General features: G+C 39.0%; 1 protein-coding gene and 1 long non-coding RNA gene across 3 annotated transcripts in view; one reads left to right on the plus strand and one right to left on the minus strand.

The window, feature by feature from the left end:
- LOC144282142 (uncharacterized) overlaps positions 1 to 12,501 on the plus strand; it is a 47,272-nt gene that overhangs the window by 13,506 nt on the left and 21,265 nt on the right. The window contains exon 1 of one of the 2 annotated variants that reach the window (XR_013350484.1): positions 11,851 to 11,990. The exons of the other annotated variant lie outside the window; for it this stretch is intronic. This is a non-coding gene — a long non-coding RNA (uncharacterized LOC144282142). Of the gene's footprint in view, positions 1 to 11,850; positions 11,991 to 12,501 lie in introns of those variants that run through there. 2 annotated transcript variants of the gene reach the window in all.
- LOC144281568 (olfactory receptor 4Q3-like) lies at positions 1,992 to 2,948 on the minus strand. Its single transcript, XM_077844378.1, has one exon. It carries the CDS (start codon positions 2,937 to 2,939, stop codon positions 1,992 to 1,994), a length of 948 nt encoding a protein of 315 aa, XP_077700504.1. The 5' UTR covers positions 2,940 to 2,948.

Below are 12,501 nucleotides of genomic sequence, written 5' to 3' on the forward strand. Positions count from 1 at the left end.
AGCGTCCCGTCTCCCACTGATGATGTGTCCTTGGGCGTCGGCTGCTGGCGCGCAAGGCCCGAGGCGGCGGCGACAAGATGGACGCCTGCCGCCATGTTGTTGGGCCTCCTGATGCCCTTCGGTCCCGCCCGCCCAGCACAATCCAAATGATTCCCAAGACACTTAATTTTGCTAAGAAAGAGGAACGTTAGAGAAAGGGATGTTGCAGCCCACGAATGTACAGAGTGGGAGCTTCCGGTCCCTGCAGGTGCCTGCTGACCCCACTGCCCTCCAGCCCCGACGCCCCCGCCTCCGGCCTGGTCCTCGGGACGCTGCTGTCGGGGAGGGCCTCGTGCAGATGCCACGGAACGAGGGGGGCGCGGCCTTGCCAGGGATGCTACTCCCCTCGCTCACCCTAGTAGGAGCCAGTCAAGCTCTTACGGGACCAGCTTTCGGGATTTTAAGAGTAAATCCTAATATTAGGTGGAGTTTCAGATACTTTTGTCCTGAGTTATTTTTCAGCTGACTACTTTAAAAGGCCTCTCCATTACAACTGATTAGAAAATAAGTGAACGTATATAAAAATGCCACTAAAATCCCATCATTATATAATTACTTACTGAACAGAATTAACACCTGCCCATAGACATAAGAAATTGCAGAAATCCTTCTGTCAGAAATAGATAACCTTAAATACTAACATTGTGTGCATGCTTTTAGTGATCTCCTAGCTCTGGAGCTCCTCGATAGATAAAGTAGAAAATATGCAATTAGGTCATCTAATTGGGGTAAAGACTTTCTGGAAAGAAAAATATTAGCTTAATTACAAAAAAATTCCTAGCTTTCTGGCTTGATCATATTTTTTTCTGAGTGTTCTTATGAAAATCACTTCAGGAATCAGTTTGGAGTACCTGGGTGGCACAGTGGGTTGAGCAACAGATGCTTGATTTGGATTTGGGTCATGATCTTGGGTCATTGGGTTGATTCCAGTGTCGAGCTTCATGGTAGCTGGGGAGTCTGCCTGTGATGTTCTTTCTGGCTCTCCCTCTGCCCCTCTCTTTGCTTGTTCTCTCTTTCTCTCTCTCTCTCCCTCTCCCAAAAATAAATTTGTCTTAAAAAAAAAAAAAACGAAATCTGAATTCATTTGTAAAAGTGAAGCTGAATAATATTACCCACTTCTTAAAGTACCGTAGAGACTTAGAGTACTCTGAGTACTTTAAACCATAGTTCATTTCTTTATCTTTTTTCTCTTATTGGTCAGACCTCTAAAATATTATGATCAGGTGAAGAGCCAGCTTATACACTTGATCCCGCTGTAACTCCCCTTCAAGCAACTCCAGGGCAAAGAGCTATCTCTTCTAGAGATGCCCCCAGAGCAGGACACTGAGGGTTTCCATCACCCAAAACTCCCAGGCTCCCTTGCCTTCACATGTAAACTTCTCTAAGAGCACTGTTCGCTTAAATGAATTGAATTTAAGTGCATTTCTAAAATTTGGCACAATATATAAAACAGTGTCTAGGTGAACATTCATCTATAGGAAGCTTAGTGCTGTTTTCAGGCTTTCTTAGAGACAGGACAAAAGGGATTCACACTGCTTCAGAGGAGACTCTGATGAACATCAGAAGGAACCTCCTGATACTAGTTGTGACACCAGAGGAGCAGACAAAAAGGAGATTGAATACCTTCTTTCATTTGAAGAGAATTTAAAAGTGAAATGACATAAGTAAATGAAGACTAGTGATAGACAAAGGGTAGAAGAGTTGATCCTTCAAGGTGTCCTCTTGAACCCGGTACTCAGTTCCTGGGACAATAAACATTCCTGACCTCCCTGCTTAATATTGAACACCCAACAGAGCCACTATGCCTCAGTAGCAATCAACAGCACACATTATAATTTTTATGCTGGCTTTTATGCCAGAGTCATCAAATTGGTTTTCATGCTCATAGCCATGTACAGGATGAGCGAAGAATGTCCCAAGAAGGTCATGCTTTCTAAATCACTTCTTCCTGTTCATCCTTTACTATGGAAGAAGGATGCTGCATACTTTTTTCTTAGCTTCTTCATGGCTGTCTTCATGTCAGCATTTCTGAGTGTGTAGATAAGAGGGTTCAACATAGGTGTGATCACTGTGTAAAAGACAGAGAAAACCTTATCCACAGAGAAGCTGCAGAAAGGTCTCAGGTAGATGAATACACATGGCACAAAGATCAGGCTGACCACTGTTAGGTGAGAGGCACAGGTAGAGAGTGCCTTGCTCCGGCCCTGGCGGAAGCGAGTTCTCAGAGTGGTCAGGATGATGCCGTAAGAGAACAGCAAGACCAAGAAACAGATGAGAGAGAGCACACCACTGTTTGAGACCATGAGCACCTCTACTACATATGTATCCATGCACGCGAGCTTGATGACCTGAGGGACGTCACAGTAGAAGTTGTCCAGTTCATTGGGGCCACAGAAGGGCAGCTGGATCACCAGCATGACCTGTGTGATAGAGTGGATGAAACCCCCACACCAACAGGCAAAAACCAACTGAAAGCACAGCTGGCGGTTCATGACTGTCAGGTAGTGCAAGGGATTACATATGGCCACATACCTATCATAGGCCATGACCGTCAACAGAAACATCTCACTGGCTCCCAGAAAGTGCAGGAAGTAGATCTGGGCCAAACATCCTGAGAAAGAGATGATCTTGCCTCGTTGTAGAAAATCTCTTAACATCTTGGGCACGGTAACACAGCCCAGGCATAGGTCAATGAAAGACAGATGACCCAAAAAATAGTACATGGGAGATTGGAGCAGGTGAGCATCAGCTCGTACTGTTACCATTATCAACAGGTTTCCCAGAACAACAGTCATGTAAAACAAGGAAAATGTTAGGAAGAGAAACAGCTGTAGCTCCCAGGAGGATGATAGGCCCAGAAGAACAAATTCTGTCACCTTAGAATCATTGCTTTTTTTCATCAAGTCAAGAAGTGACCTAAAGAAATAAAGGATCAAATTGAAAGAAGGATTCAATTCAGACAAAAAGCTCTCACTCTCTCTCCCTCTCCCCCTCATATATATATGATTTTAAGTGTATATGTTTATAGAATCATATTCCAAGATAAAAAAAACTTAAGCAAATTCTGTGAGGTAGGAAATATACATTCCCGTATAAATAGAATGAGGAACATTTTGCATACCTTCCAACTCTTCCTTTCTATAATGCTTTTAAGTTGAATTTACAACAAACTAACCAGGAAGGAGACAGGGAACTGGGCATGAGGCGATGAGAAGATGAAAATCATTCCATTTTTTAAGGGACAAAATTAAAACCTCTAGGGGCAGGAAGACTTCTGGAATGAACTATCTAGATCTAATGCCCAACTCTGTCACTCTCCAATGCAGTGACTTCAGGCAAGGTATCAAACTTGAATTTTAATCTTTGTTTATTCAATTAATATGAAGATAATGATACCTTCCAAGATTGTTTTGAGAATAAAATATAAACTCTTTAAGAACAAAATACACTTTCATAAAAAAATGACTTAAGTCCCTGAAAGTAATGAGATATTTCTTTTATTTGTTTGTTTTAAAGATTTATTTATTTATTTATTTATTTATTTATTTATTTATTTATTTGAAAGAGAGAGCAAGAGGGGTGGGTGGGCAAGGGAGAAAGAGCATATCAAGCAGATTCCATACTGAGCACAGAGCCCAACACAGGGCTTGATCTCAGGACCCTAAGATCTTGACCTGGGCCCATATCAAGAGTTGGATCCTTAACTAACTTGAGCCACCCAGGCACCTGAAGGCAGTATTTCTGATTCATCTTTGTACTCATGCCACAGTGATTACTATGTGATTATTTATGATGCTGAAAGGAGAATGCTTTATACTATAAATTGCTATACTGTACCACAGTTAGCAGGTATTCTGAATGTACATGTTAGGAAGCAAATCACTTAGGAATGAAAGGAACCTCATGTCCTTGTCTTTATTTATTATCCCAGGTTACAGAGGTTAGGGAGTTTGTAGAGACTAGGTAAGAGAAAATAAAATCTTTATCTTTAAAGGAATCGTCAGACTCAAGAGGAGTAGGACAGTAGCTGGAATACACTAATCACCAAAAGAAAAGACCAAGGGCCATGATCCATATCACTGAGCAGGTACAAAAGAGGTTTACCATGACCAATTTCATAGAAGAGGATGATAAAGGAAATTAGAATTCTTTTTTTTTTTGAAATTAGAATTCTTCTGCTTTTGGAATTTTCAACAACCATAGGTTCATTTAAAAGAAATAAAGTTTACACTACAATATTGTTTTATCCATTTTCTCCTGCTCTACATTTACATTCATTCCCAATATTGGGTGGGAGTATCCCAGATTACAAATTTTTTAAAAAGCAGTGAAAAATTAGTAGATGTTTCTCTGTCTAGATTAGTATATTTTTAATCTAGAACTAGCTCTTGGTAAAATATTAAGTCAGGCAAAATTTGTATTTTTCTGTCCTCAGTCCTAGTTACCTAGTCTATGTTGCACTTGGTTCTCTCAAATCAGTCAGGGAAAGTTATCGGATAGTTATTCAGATATTCCAAAAAGAAAAATTCCTAATACCAAGAAATTTCAGTACATATAGTATTTCAAGATAAGCAAGTGAGAGAGAGATTTGGGGCCCAAGGAAATTTTGGATGTCTTGGTCACACCACATATGTGACCATTCTCTTCACCTGCCTGGAGTCAGGTGCCCAGGTGCATCTAATGCTACAATCTGATTAATAATGGAAGGAACCACCTACCTCCCTCTCTAGCATCATTTGGAAAACAAAGCAAAAAATACAGGAAACCAATTGCTGTCATATGTCCAGCCCTACTTGAGCTCTGATACAATGGAGATTTTCCAATCTTCTTTGGATATACCAAGGATTGTGAATTTCCATATAGAAGTTGCATTCTGATGTTCTTTCCCATGATCCAAGATGTTGAATTCGACAGGTCAAATTCTCATTAAAATTCTTCATCGAGGGGTCCCTGGGTGGCTCAGCGTTTGAGGGTCTGCCTTTGGCTCAGGGTATGATCCCAGGGTCCCAGGATCGATTCCCACATTGGGATCTTTGTATGGATCCTGTTTCTCCCTCTGCCTGTGTCTCTGCCTCTCTCTCTCTCTCTCTCTCTCTCTCTCTGTCTGTCTGTCATGAATAAATAAACAAAATCTTTAAAAAAAATGTCCTGCATCTAACTTCAAGCCTCATCTTTGGAAAACTAGGAAGAGCCTGAGAAAGACCAAGCTTTTTTGTTTGTTTTTTTTGTGTTTGTTTGTTTTTTAATTAAAAAGAGGCTTCTGAAAACAAGGGGAGAGAAAACAAGTGGAAAAGTAGAATCTAAAGCATTCCTGTAATTTATGACTGAGAAACAATGTGATTATTTCCTACTGTGAAAACATAATAGGAGAAGGGTGATATCAAAATCCTTACATTTCATGAGACAAACATAGAAAACCATATATTTGAGTTGTAATAAATTCCAGTTATTCTTAAATTTTTTTATTGACTCGGGGAATATTCTGCCTTCAGATAATGTGAAAACATAACGCCAACTATTATGGAAAGCTCACTCTCAGTGTTGATAAACTGCCACACTTGGCAAAAATACATCCAGCTTCTACATTTCTGAAGACTCTGATCACAGTAAGAAATGTGACCACAACAATGACAGAAAAAAGATTGCTACTTGAAGCTTAAATGCCATGTGAATTTGTTTTGAGGGTATCTGATGTAATTCTAATTTTTCTTGAAACTCCAAGAAATGGACACCATTCGTTGAAGGTGATACCCATGAAGGTATTTCTTACTGAGAAGGGCATCATCTTTCTGCTTTAATCTTTGTTTGAAACACTGCACCTTAAATTTCTTTTGGGAGAAGTGAAGAACTTATCAAGAAGTAACTGAAATAAAGAAATGGAAAATAGTATCTAGGAGGTCCTGAGACAATACTGCCATGAATCCAGTGCTTTCTGCTATATTACGTTGATCCTATCTTATCCATACCTTGTAATTCCCTTCCTATACCACTGGCCCCAGTTCCCTGATGCTATGAGAGTGTCATTGCTCTGTGAGTGTTTCCAAATGTATAAACCTGGAACAACAAAACTCAAATGATTTCTTAAATTTAAAGATTACGACTGTCAGAGAAGTATAAAAATGGCTTCAAAGACAGAAAGACCAGCAAGGGAGGGAAGTGGAGCTTTGAATAAAGACATCTGAGAAACTTACATGACTGCATGTCAGGAGCTATGTGAGTTCGAGGAAATACTATGTTACCCTACTGTTCATCCCACAGATTCCGTCAGAGTTTCAGTCCAACAAAATTAGAAGTTCTCAGATGACCATCATAGTTGCCCAAGTCTGTACCCTAACTGCTTCCTTATAAGTCAAGCCCTAGTTGAGAGCTGGCTGTACAAGGGGAAAGATCACTTGTCCCCAGGGCTCCGGATGTGTCTGAGGCTTTATGGTCCTCATACTACTGCTCAGCCTAATGAGCCTTGGGATTTCCCTAGACTGCTGTTGTCTGAATCTCAGGTCTTGCCGAAAAGCTGAACTCAGACCTGCAGGCTCTGGAACAGTCAGACCTATTGCATAACACAGCTCACCCCTTTTACTTACTTTGGATTGATTAATTTGGCACTTGATATGCTGACACTTTTCCATGTGTCAGTCTGTACCTGAGAAAAAGGATTGCCACTGCTTTCTGTCTCACCACGACCCTGAAGTAGGCAAGGCTGAACGATTACATACCAGTTACCACTGGAAGCTATAGAAGCAGAAACTCTCCCTTCAAGGCGTTTCAGAGCCATCATACGACACCTGAGTCTCTTGATGATGCCTCAAGCATCTTATCTAATCGGTGTCTATGTATGGATCTTATACAGAAAACACAGCTGCTGTCATTAGTAATTGAATATTTTTATAAATTGTTGCTGTCAAAGTATAATTTTTTGAATGTTATAAACAAATTTCTCAAATAGATGAAAATGTCATAAATTGTATTTAACTCTTTAATTATTTAAATTTAATTTATAATGTTATAAATATTATTTATTATAATATAAAAATTATATTTAACTCCCTAGTAATGTTCCAGGAGTGCCTGGGTGGCTCAGTCAGTTAAGCATTTGCCTTCTCTTCAGATCATTATCCCAGGGTCCTGGGGACAAGTCCTGGGATGGAGCCCCACATTGGGCTCTCTGCTCAGTGGAGAGTCTGCTTCTCCCTCTTCCCCCTTCCCCTCCCCCTGCTCACATGCTCTCTCTCTGTCTCTCAAATAAATAAATAAAATCTTTTAAAAACATAAAAGAATTCTTTTTTTAAATGTGGTTTCATATAGAATATAAAAAAAAAACATCGAAATAAACTTTCTAAGTGATATGTGAACTGGTTAATGTCCTAAAGGGCAGTACAGCATTAACCTTTGGGATTACCTTTTCTACCATGGTTAAAAAAATAATAATAACACAATTTAGCCATTTTTTATTACAGCTATCTTCCCATCATTCAAAACTGTGAGAAATAAATATGTTTATATGCCACCCAATCTATGATACTTTTGTTCTATCAACCCAAAAAGAATAAGTCAGTAACTGAAGTCTATTTCCTCACCAGCCTAGAGAAAAATAAGAGTCGATACTTGACAATATCTTTGCAAACAAGCAGCTCAACAGATCAGCAATACATATATATTTTATAAATGCCTATAGTCACACACATCCCTTTTTATATTTCTTAAAGGGTGAAAATAAAGATGCCTTAACATAGTCTAAAGGTAGCCAAATGCCCTATCAAACTGTTAGCTGGCAACTATTTGACGATATATAAAAAGAGGAAGCAAATTAAAATTGTGCTTCATAATCAATGTTGTTGATTGTTGTTGTTGTCCTATTTTATTAAGTGTTGTCTAGGTATCCAAAGATTTTTCATTAATTATTGCTTTAGTGTCAGTCCAAAGTCTTAAAGTTAACAAAGAATATTGCAAATTATGTATTAGATAACATTCCAGAGAAACACAATTACTATTGATAACAAAAACATTTATTAGAAATAAAATTCAATTTGGTTGAACACATAATTTTACATTTTTAAGAATGCTAGACATGTAAAAGTAATGCTAGCTCATCTGATCAGGGAAATGAGTAGATGAAGTATATTCAATTCAGATTAAGCAGTTTCTCTATGTGAAAACAAAGTGGCCTCACAAAAAACAAAATGCACATCTGTGTTATATCCTAATCTGTTATAAAATGATGAAGACAAACACAGCTCTTTTAAACCAAACTAGCCAAACCAATCTGATTTGTTCAAAGAATCATTCTGAATACCTGAACTTGGATTCTTGCATACAAATGATCCTAAGCTAGCAGTTTCTGTTAGAAGTTGTTCATTTCTTTCCTCTTCAAAGGCTATCAGATTTAAATTACTAGAAATTCCATTTCTTTCTTCCCCAGAGATTCTTTCTCTTGTTTAAAATTTATGAAAGCACTTATTATTCTTTTTAACCTACTAGAATTACAGCTCCATTAAATTGAAGAAACTTGAAAAGCTGATATATGGACTTCTTCTGGGAATAAGAAAATATTTAGTACTCATACAAGGAGGACAAAATATTTTATCATTTACAGATACACGGAGAACTTTTAGCTATAGTTAACAAATCCAGCCATAGGTGAAAAGCAAATATGGACACACTTAACATGTAAAAACTCCTAAAAAAAAAAAGAATATGTATTTTCATTCAACAAGTATTCTGAGTTGCAAATATATGCTAAGCATTGTGCTAATAACTGAAGTGATTATGATTCTTTTTTTTCCTTTGGCTTCTTCGCTTGAATATTTTGTTTTCCTTTTTTTAATAATAAATTTATTTTTTATTGGTGTTCAATTTGCCAACATACAGAATAGCACCCAGTGCTCATCCCGTCAAGTGCCCCCCTCAGTGCCCGTCACCCATTCACCCTCAACCCCCAACCTCCTCCCCTTCCACCACCCCTAGGTCGTTTCCCAGAGTTAGGAGTCTTCCATGTTCTGTCTCCCTTTCTGATACTTCCTACCCATTTCTTCTCCCTTCCCTTCTATTCCCTTTCACTATTATTTATATTCCGCAAATGAATGAGACCATATAATGTTTGTCCTCCGATTGACTTATTTCACTCAGCATAATACCCTCCAGTTCCATCCACGTTAGAGCAAATGGAGTGATTATGATTCTAAACAGGCTAGAAGAGACTATCCTTCACAGAGTAAGCATTCTAATATGGAAGACAAGGTACAAAATAATTGTAGATTTTGATAACTACCATAAACAAATAAAGCAATGTGATAAAGAGCAAGTAAGAGGTGCCAGATTTAGATAGCACGGTGACTGTAATACAGTGAACAAGGGAGGAGTATGAGAGGAGTTTGAACAGGTAGCCAAAAGTCAGAATCTACAGAGTCCTGTAGGTCATGGGAAGGAGTTTTGGCTTTATTCTAAAAAGAGTGGAAAAAATTTGAAAGAATTTCTTTAAAGTAACTGAAATTATTTCATAAATGTTTTTAGAATATCACTCTAGAAGGATCAGATAGGGGAAAATGGGAGACCAGGTAAATGGCTGCCTTCCAGAAAAGAACCAATAATAGTTACACTAGGATATATTGGCAATGGAAATAGGCCATAAATGGATAGATTCAGTGTTTTTAAGAGATAAGACATTTTAAAACATGGATTAATGTGAAAGCAGTAAAAGCAAAGAGAAATGGACAAATTAAGTTTTTTTAGAAGTAGAAATGACCGGAATTGCCTTAATTACTAGTAACGGAAAACTAAATTGTTTAGACTTACTTCCCAAAGATTAAAGAAATTTGATAAAATGTATCGAAATATAAGAAGATAGAAAAGAACAACAGCAGTGGTTTTTGGTGATTCAGAACCCAGAGAGATAAACACTAAAACACCAAACCTTCTTCTCCTCTGAGAGTGTTCCCAATTGTGGCGAATTTTGGGATGCATTTCAGAGGTTTTGCAGAAAGAAGCTAAGACCCAGAATCTTCCCTAGATGGGGAGCCTTATAGGAAATACTCTTCATCTTAAGATGGGACACAAAGAGTTACATCTTTAGGATAAGTGGAAAACAGAACTCCTGGTTATTGACTCCCAAAAAAACAAAGACACCAATCAAAAAGATTATGCACTCTAAGTTTATTGGAGCATTATTTGCAATAGCCAAGAAATGGAAGCAACCTAAGTGTCCACTGGACTAATGGATAAGGAAGATGTGGTATGTATTCATGTATATATAATGTGTGTGTATGTGTATAATGGAATATTAATCATAAAAAGAACAAGATATTGCCATTTGCAACAACATAGATGGACCTAGAGAGCATTATGCTAAGAAAAATAAGTCAGACTGAGAAAGACACATACCATATGATTTCATTCATATGTGGAATCTCCAAGGCAAAACAAATGAATAAACAAAAAGAATCAGATATATAAATACAGAGAACAAAGTGATGGCTGAGACATAGGAGGGAAATAGGGAGATGGGCAAAATGCGTGAAGGGGAGGAGGAGACACAGGCTTCCAGTTGTGGAATGAATAAGTCAGGGGAATAGAAGGCGCAGCATAGGAAATATCTTCAATGCTCTGTGACAGCTCTGTATGGTGACAGATGGTAGCTACTCTGGTGGTGATCACAGCCTAACATGGAGACTTGTCAAACCACTCTGCATTACGCCTGAAAATAATGTCACATTGCGTGTCAACTACACCCAAATAAAGACAATTTTAAAAATAAAAATGAAACAGAACTAAGTGTGCTTCCGAACCCAATTTAAAAGACTTTTAAAGGAAGTGAGGAAGTGAGTAAGGTTGCCTTGATAATGTGTATGATGGGCCAGGGAGGAGAGAAAGATCTTTAAGAAGCTTGGACCCCAGAGAGGCCCTGACAAGGGTAGGAGCCTAGTGTGTGTGTGTATAGAGATGAAAACCCAGACCTTGCCTTTGCTTAACAATAGCCCCAACAACAGGTCCTCGGGTGCCTGGCAGACACAAACCCAAAGTCTCCGGGAAGTAAGGTGTTTTCCTCCTAGGCCTTAGAGAATCCCCACATATAACTTTTCAAGGGCAGTGAGCGGACAGAGACAAAATTAACTGTAGGACTTTTCTATTGGCAACGTAACATAACAAATTCCCACAAATTGGTAGCTTAAACAAATTTATCATGTTCTGAAGGTCAGCGTTTTGACAAGACGTCTCTGGGCTAAAAATCAAGGTGTAGGCAGGGATACATTCCCTCCTGTAGGCTCTAGGCGACGATCTCTGTCCTTCCTTCCTTAGGTTGTAAAGGGTTCCCACTTTTCCTGGCCTGCAGCTCCCTTCTTCCACCTTCCAAGGCCGCAAGGCCGAGTGAAGTCCTTCTCATACCACCACCTGTCAATTCCCGCAGGCAGGGGCCTACCTGGAGAACTGAGGACACCCCCTACTCCTTAATCCTAATCGCATCTGCAAAATCCTTCTCGCCACATGACGCAGCAGGTTGACAGGGCTGAATATGCTGTTCTGAGGGTTTCGGCCATGAACAGCTTTGGAGACCCTCATGTTGCCTACCTCAATATATAATGAAACGAGGTGCTGTACTCGAAAGCCAATGCCTCACTCAGACAGAAGAAATAGACCACTCAGGGGTCACACGCAGGGCTTAGCACACCTATCTATAGAAGAATCCCCAGAGATAGATTTTTTAAGTAATTATGCCTAAAGAAGGAAAACACAAAATTTGCCTGTTATCACAGTTAAGAAGGGCATATTTTCCATCTTCTCCACATTACTTCTATTTATCATGAGATAAATATCCTTCACAGGTATTGTTCCTGCTGCTACAATCCTAGAAGGCAGTTTCCCTCCTGTTCCCACAACATTCAAGATGTAATTCCTTGCCATCTGGTTTTCACCATAACTGCTCAGAAATCCACTTTCTGTCTAATGTTGCTTCTGGAAAGGTGATCTATTTTTCTCTTGTTCCTTTTCAGCTATTATTGATTTTTGAAGATTTATTCGTTTATTTTAGACAGAGAAAGAACATACACATACACACATACCTGTGAGCGGGGGTAGGGGGGAGGGAGACGCTGAGAGAATCTCAAGCAGACCCCCTGCTGACCATGGAGCCTGCCATGGGGCTCCCCCCCAGGACCCAGATCATGACCTGAGCTGAAGCCAGGAGTCCAACACTTAAACTGAGCCACACAGGAGCCCCTGAGCCCCTATTTTTGTCCTTAGTTTCCATTGTTTATAATTTGCATGGTGCAAAATTTTAATTTTATACTGTTAGAATGTGTTGGGCTTCCTCTTTGAGGTTACATATTTTTGTGTTTGACTAAATCCATAGGTATTATCTCTTTAAATATCACCGGACTCTTCCTTTCTTCACAATTGCCAATTAAACTATTAGACTTCCACATTTAACTTTTCTTCCATTTTTCTTTTTTTGTCTATTCAAATGCATTAATA

This window comes from Canis aureus, chromosome 13, assembly GCF_053574225.1.
Source record: "Canis aureus isolate CA01 chromosome 13, VMU_Caureus_v.1.0, whole genome shotgun sequence".
Taxonomy (NCBI): domain Eukaryota; kingdom Metazoa; phylum Chordata; class Mammalia; order Carnivora; family Canidae; genus Canis; species Canis aureus.

Excerpts from the sequence above, each read along its gene's own strand:
- LOC144281568 (XM_077844378.1), bottom strand. The coding sequence starts at position 2,939 with ATGAAAAAAAGCAATGATTCTAAGGTGACAGAATTTGTTCTTCTGGGC.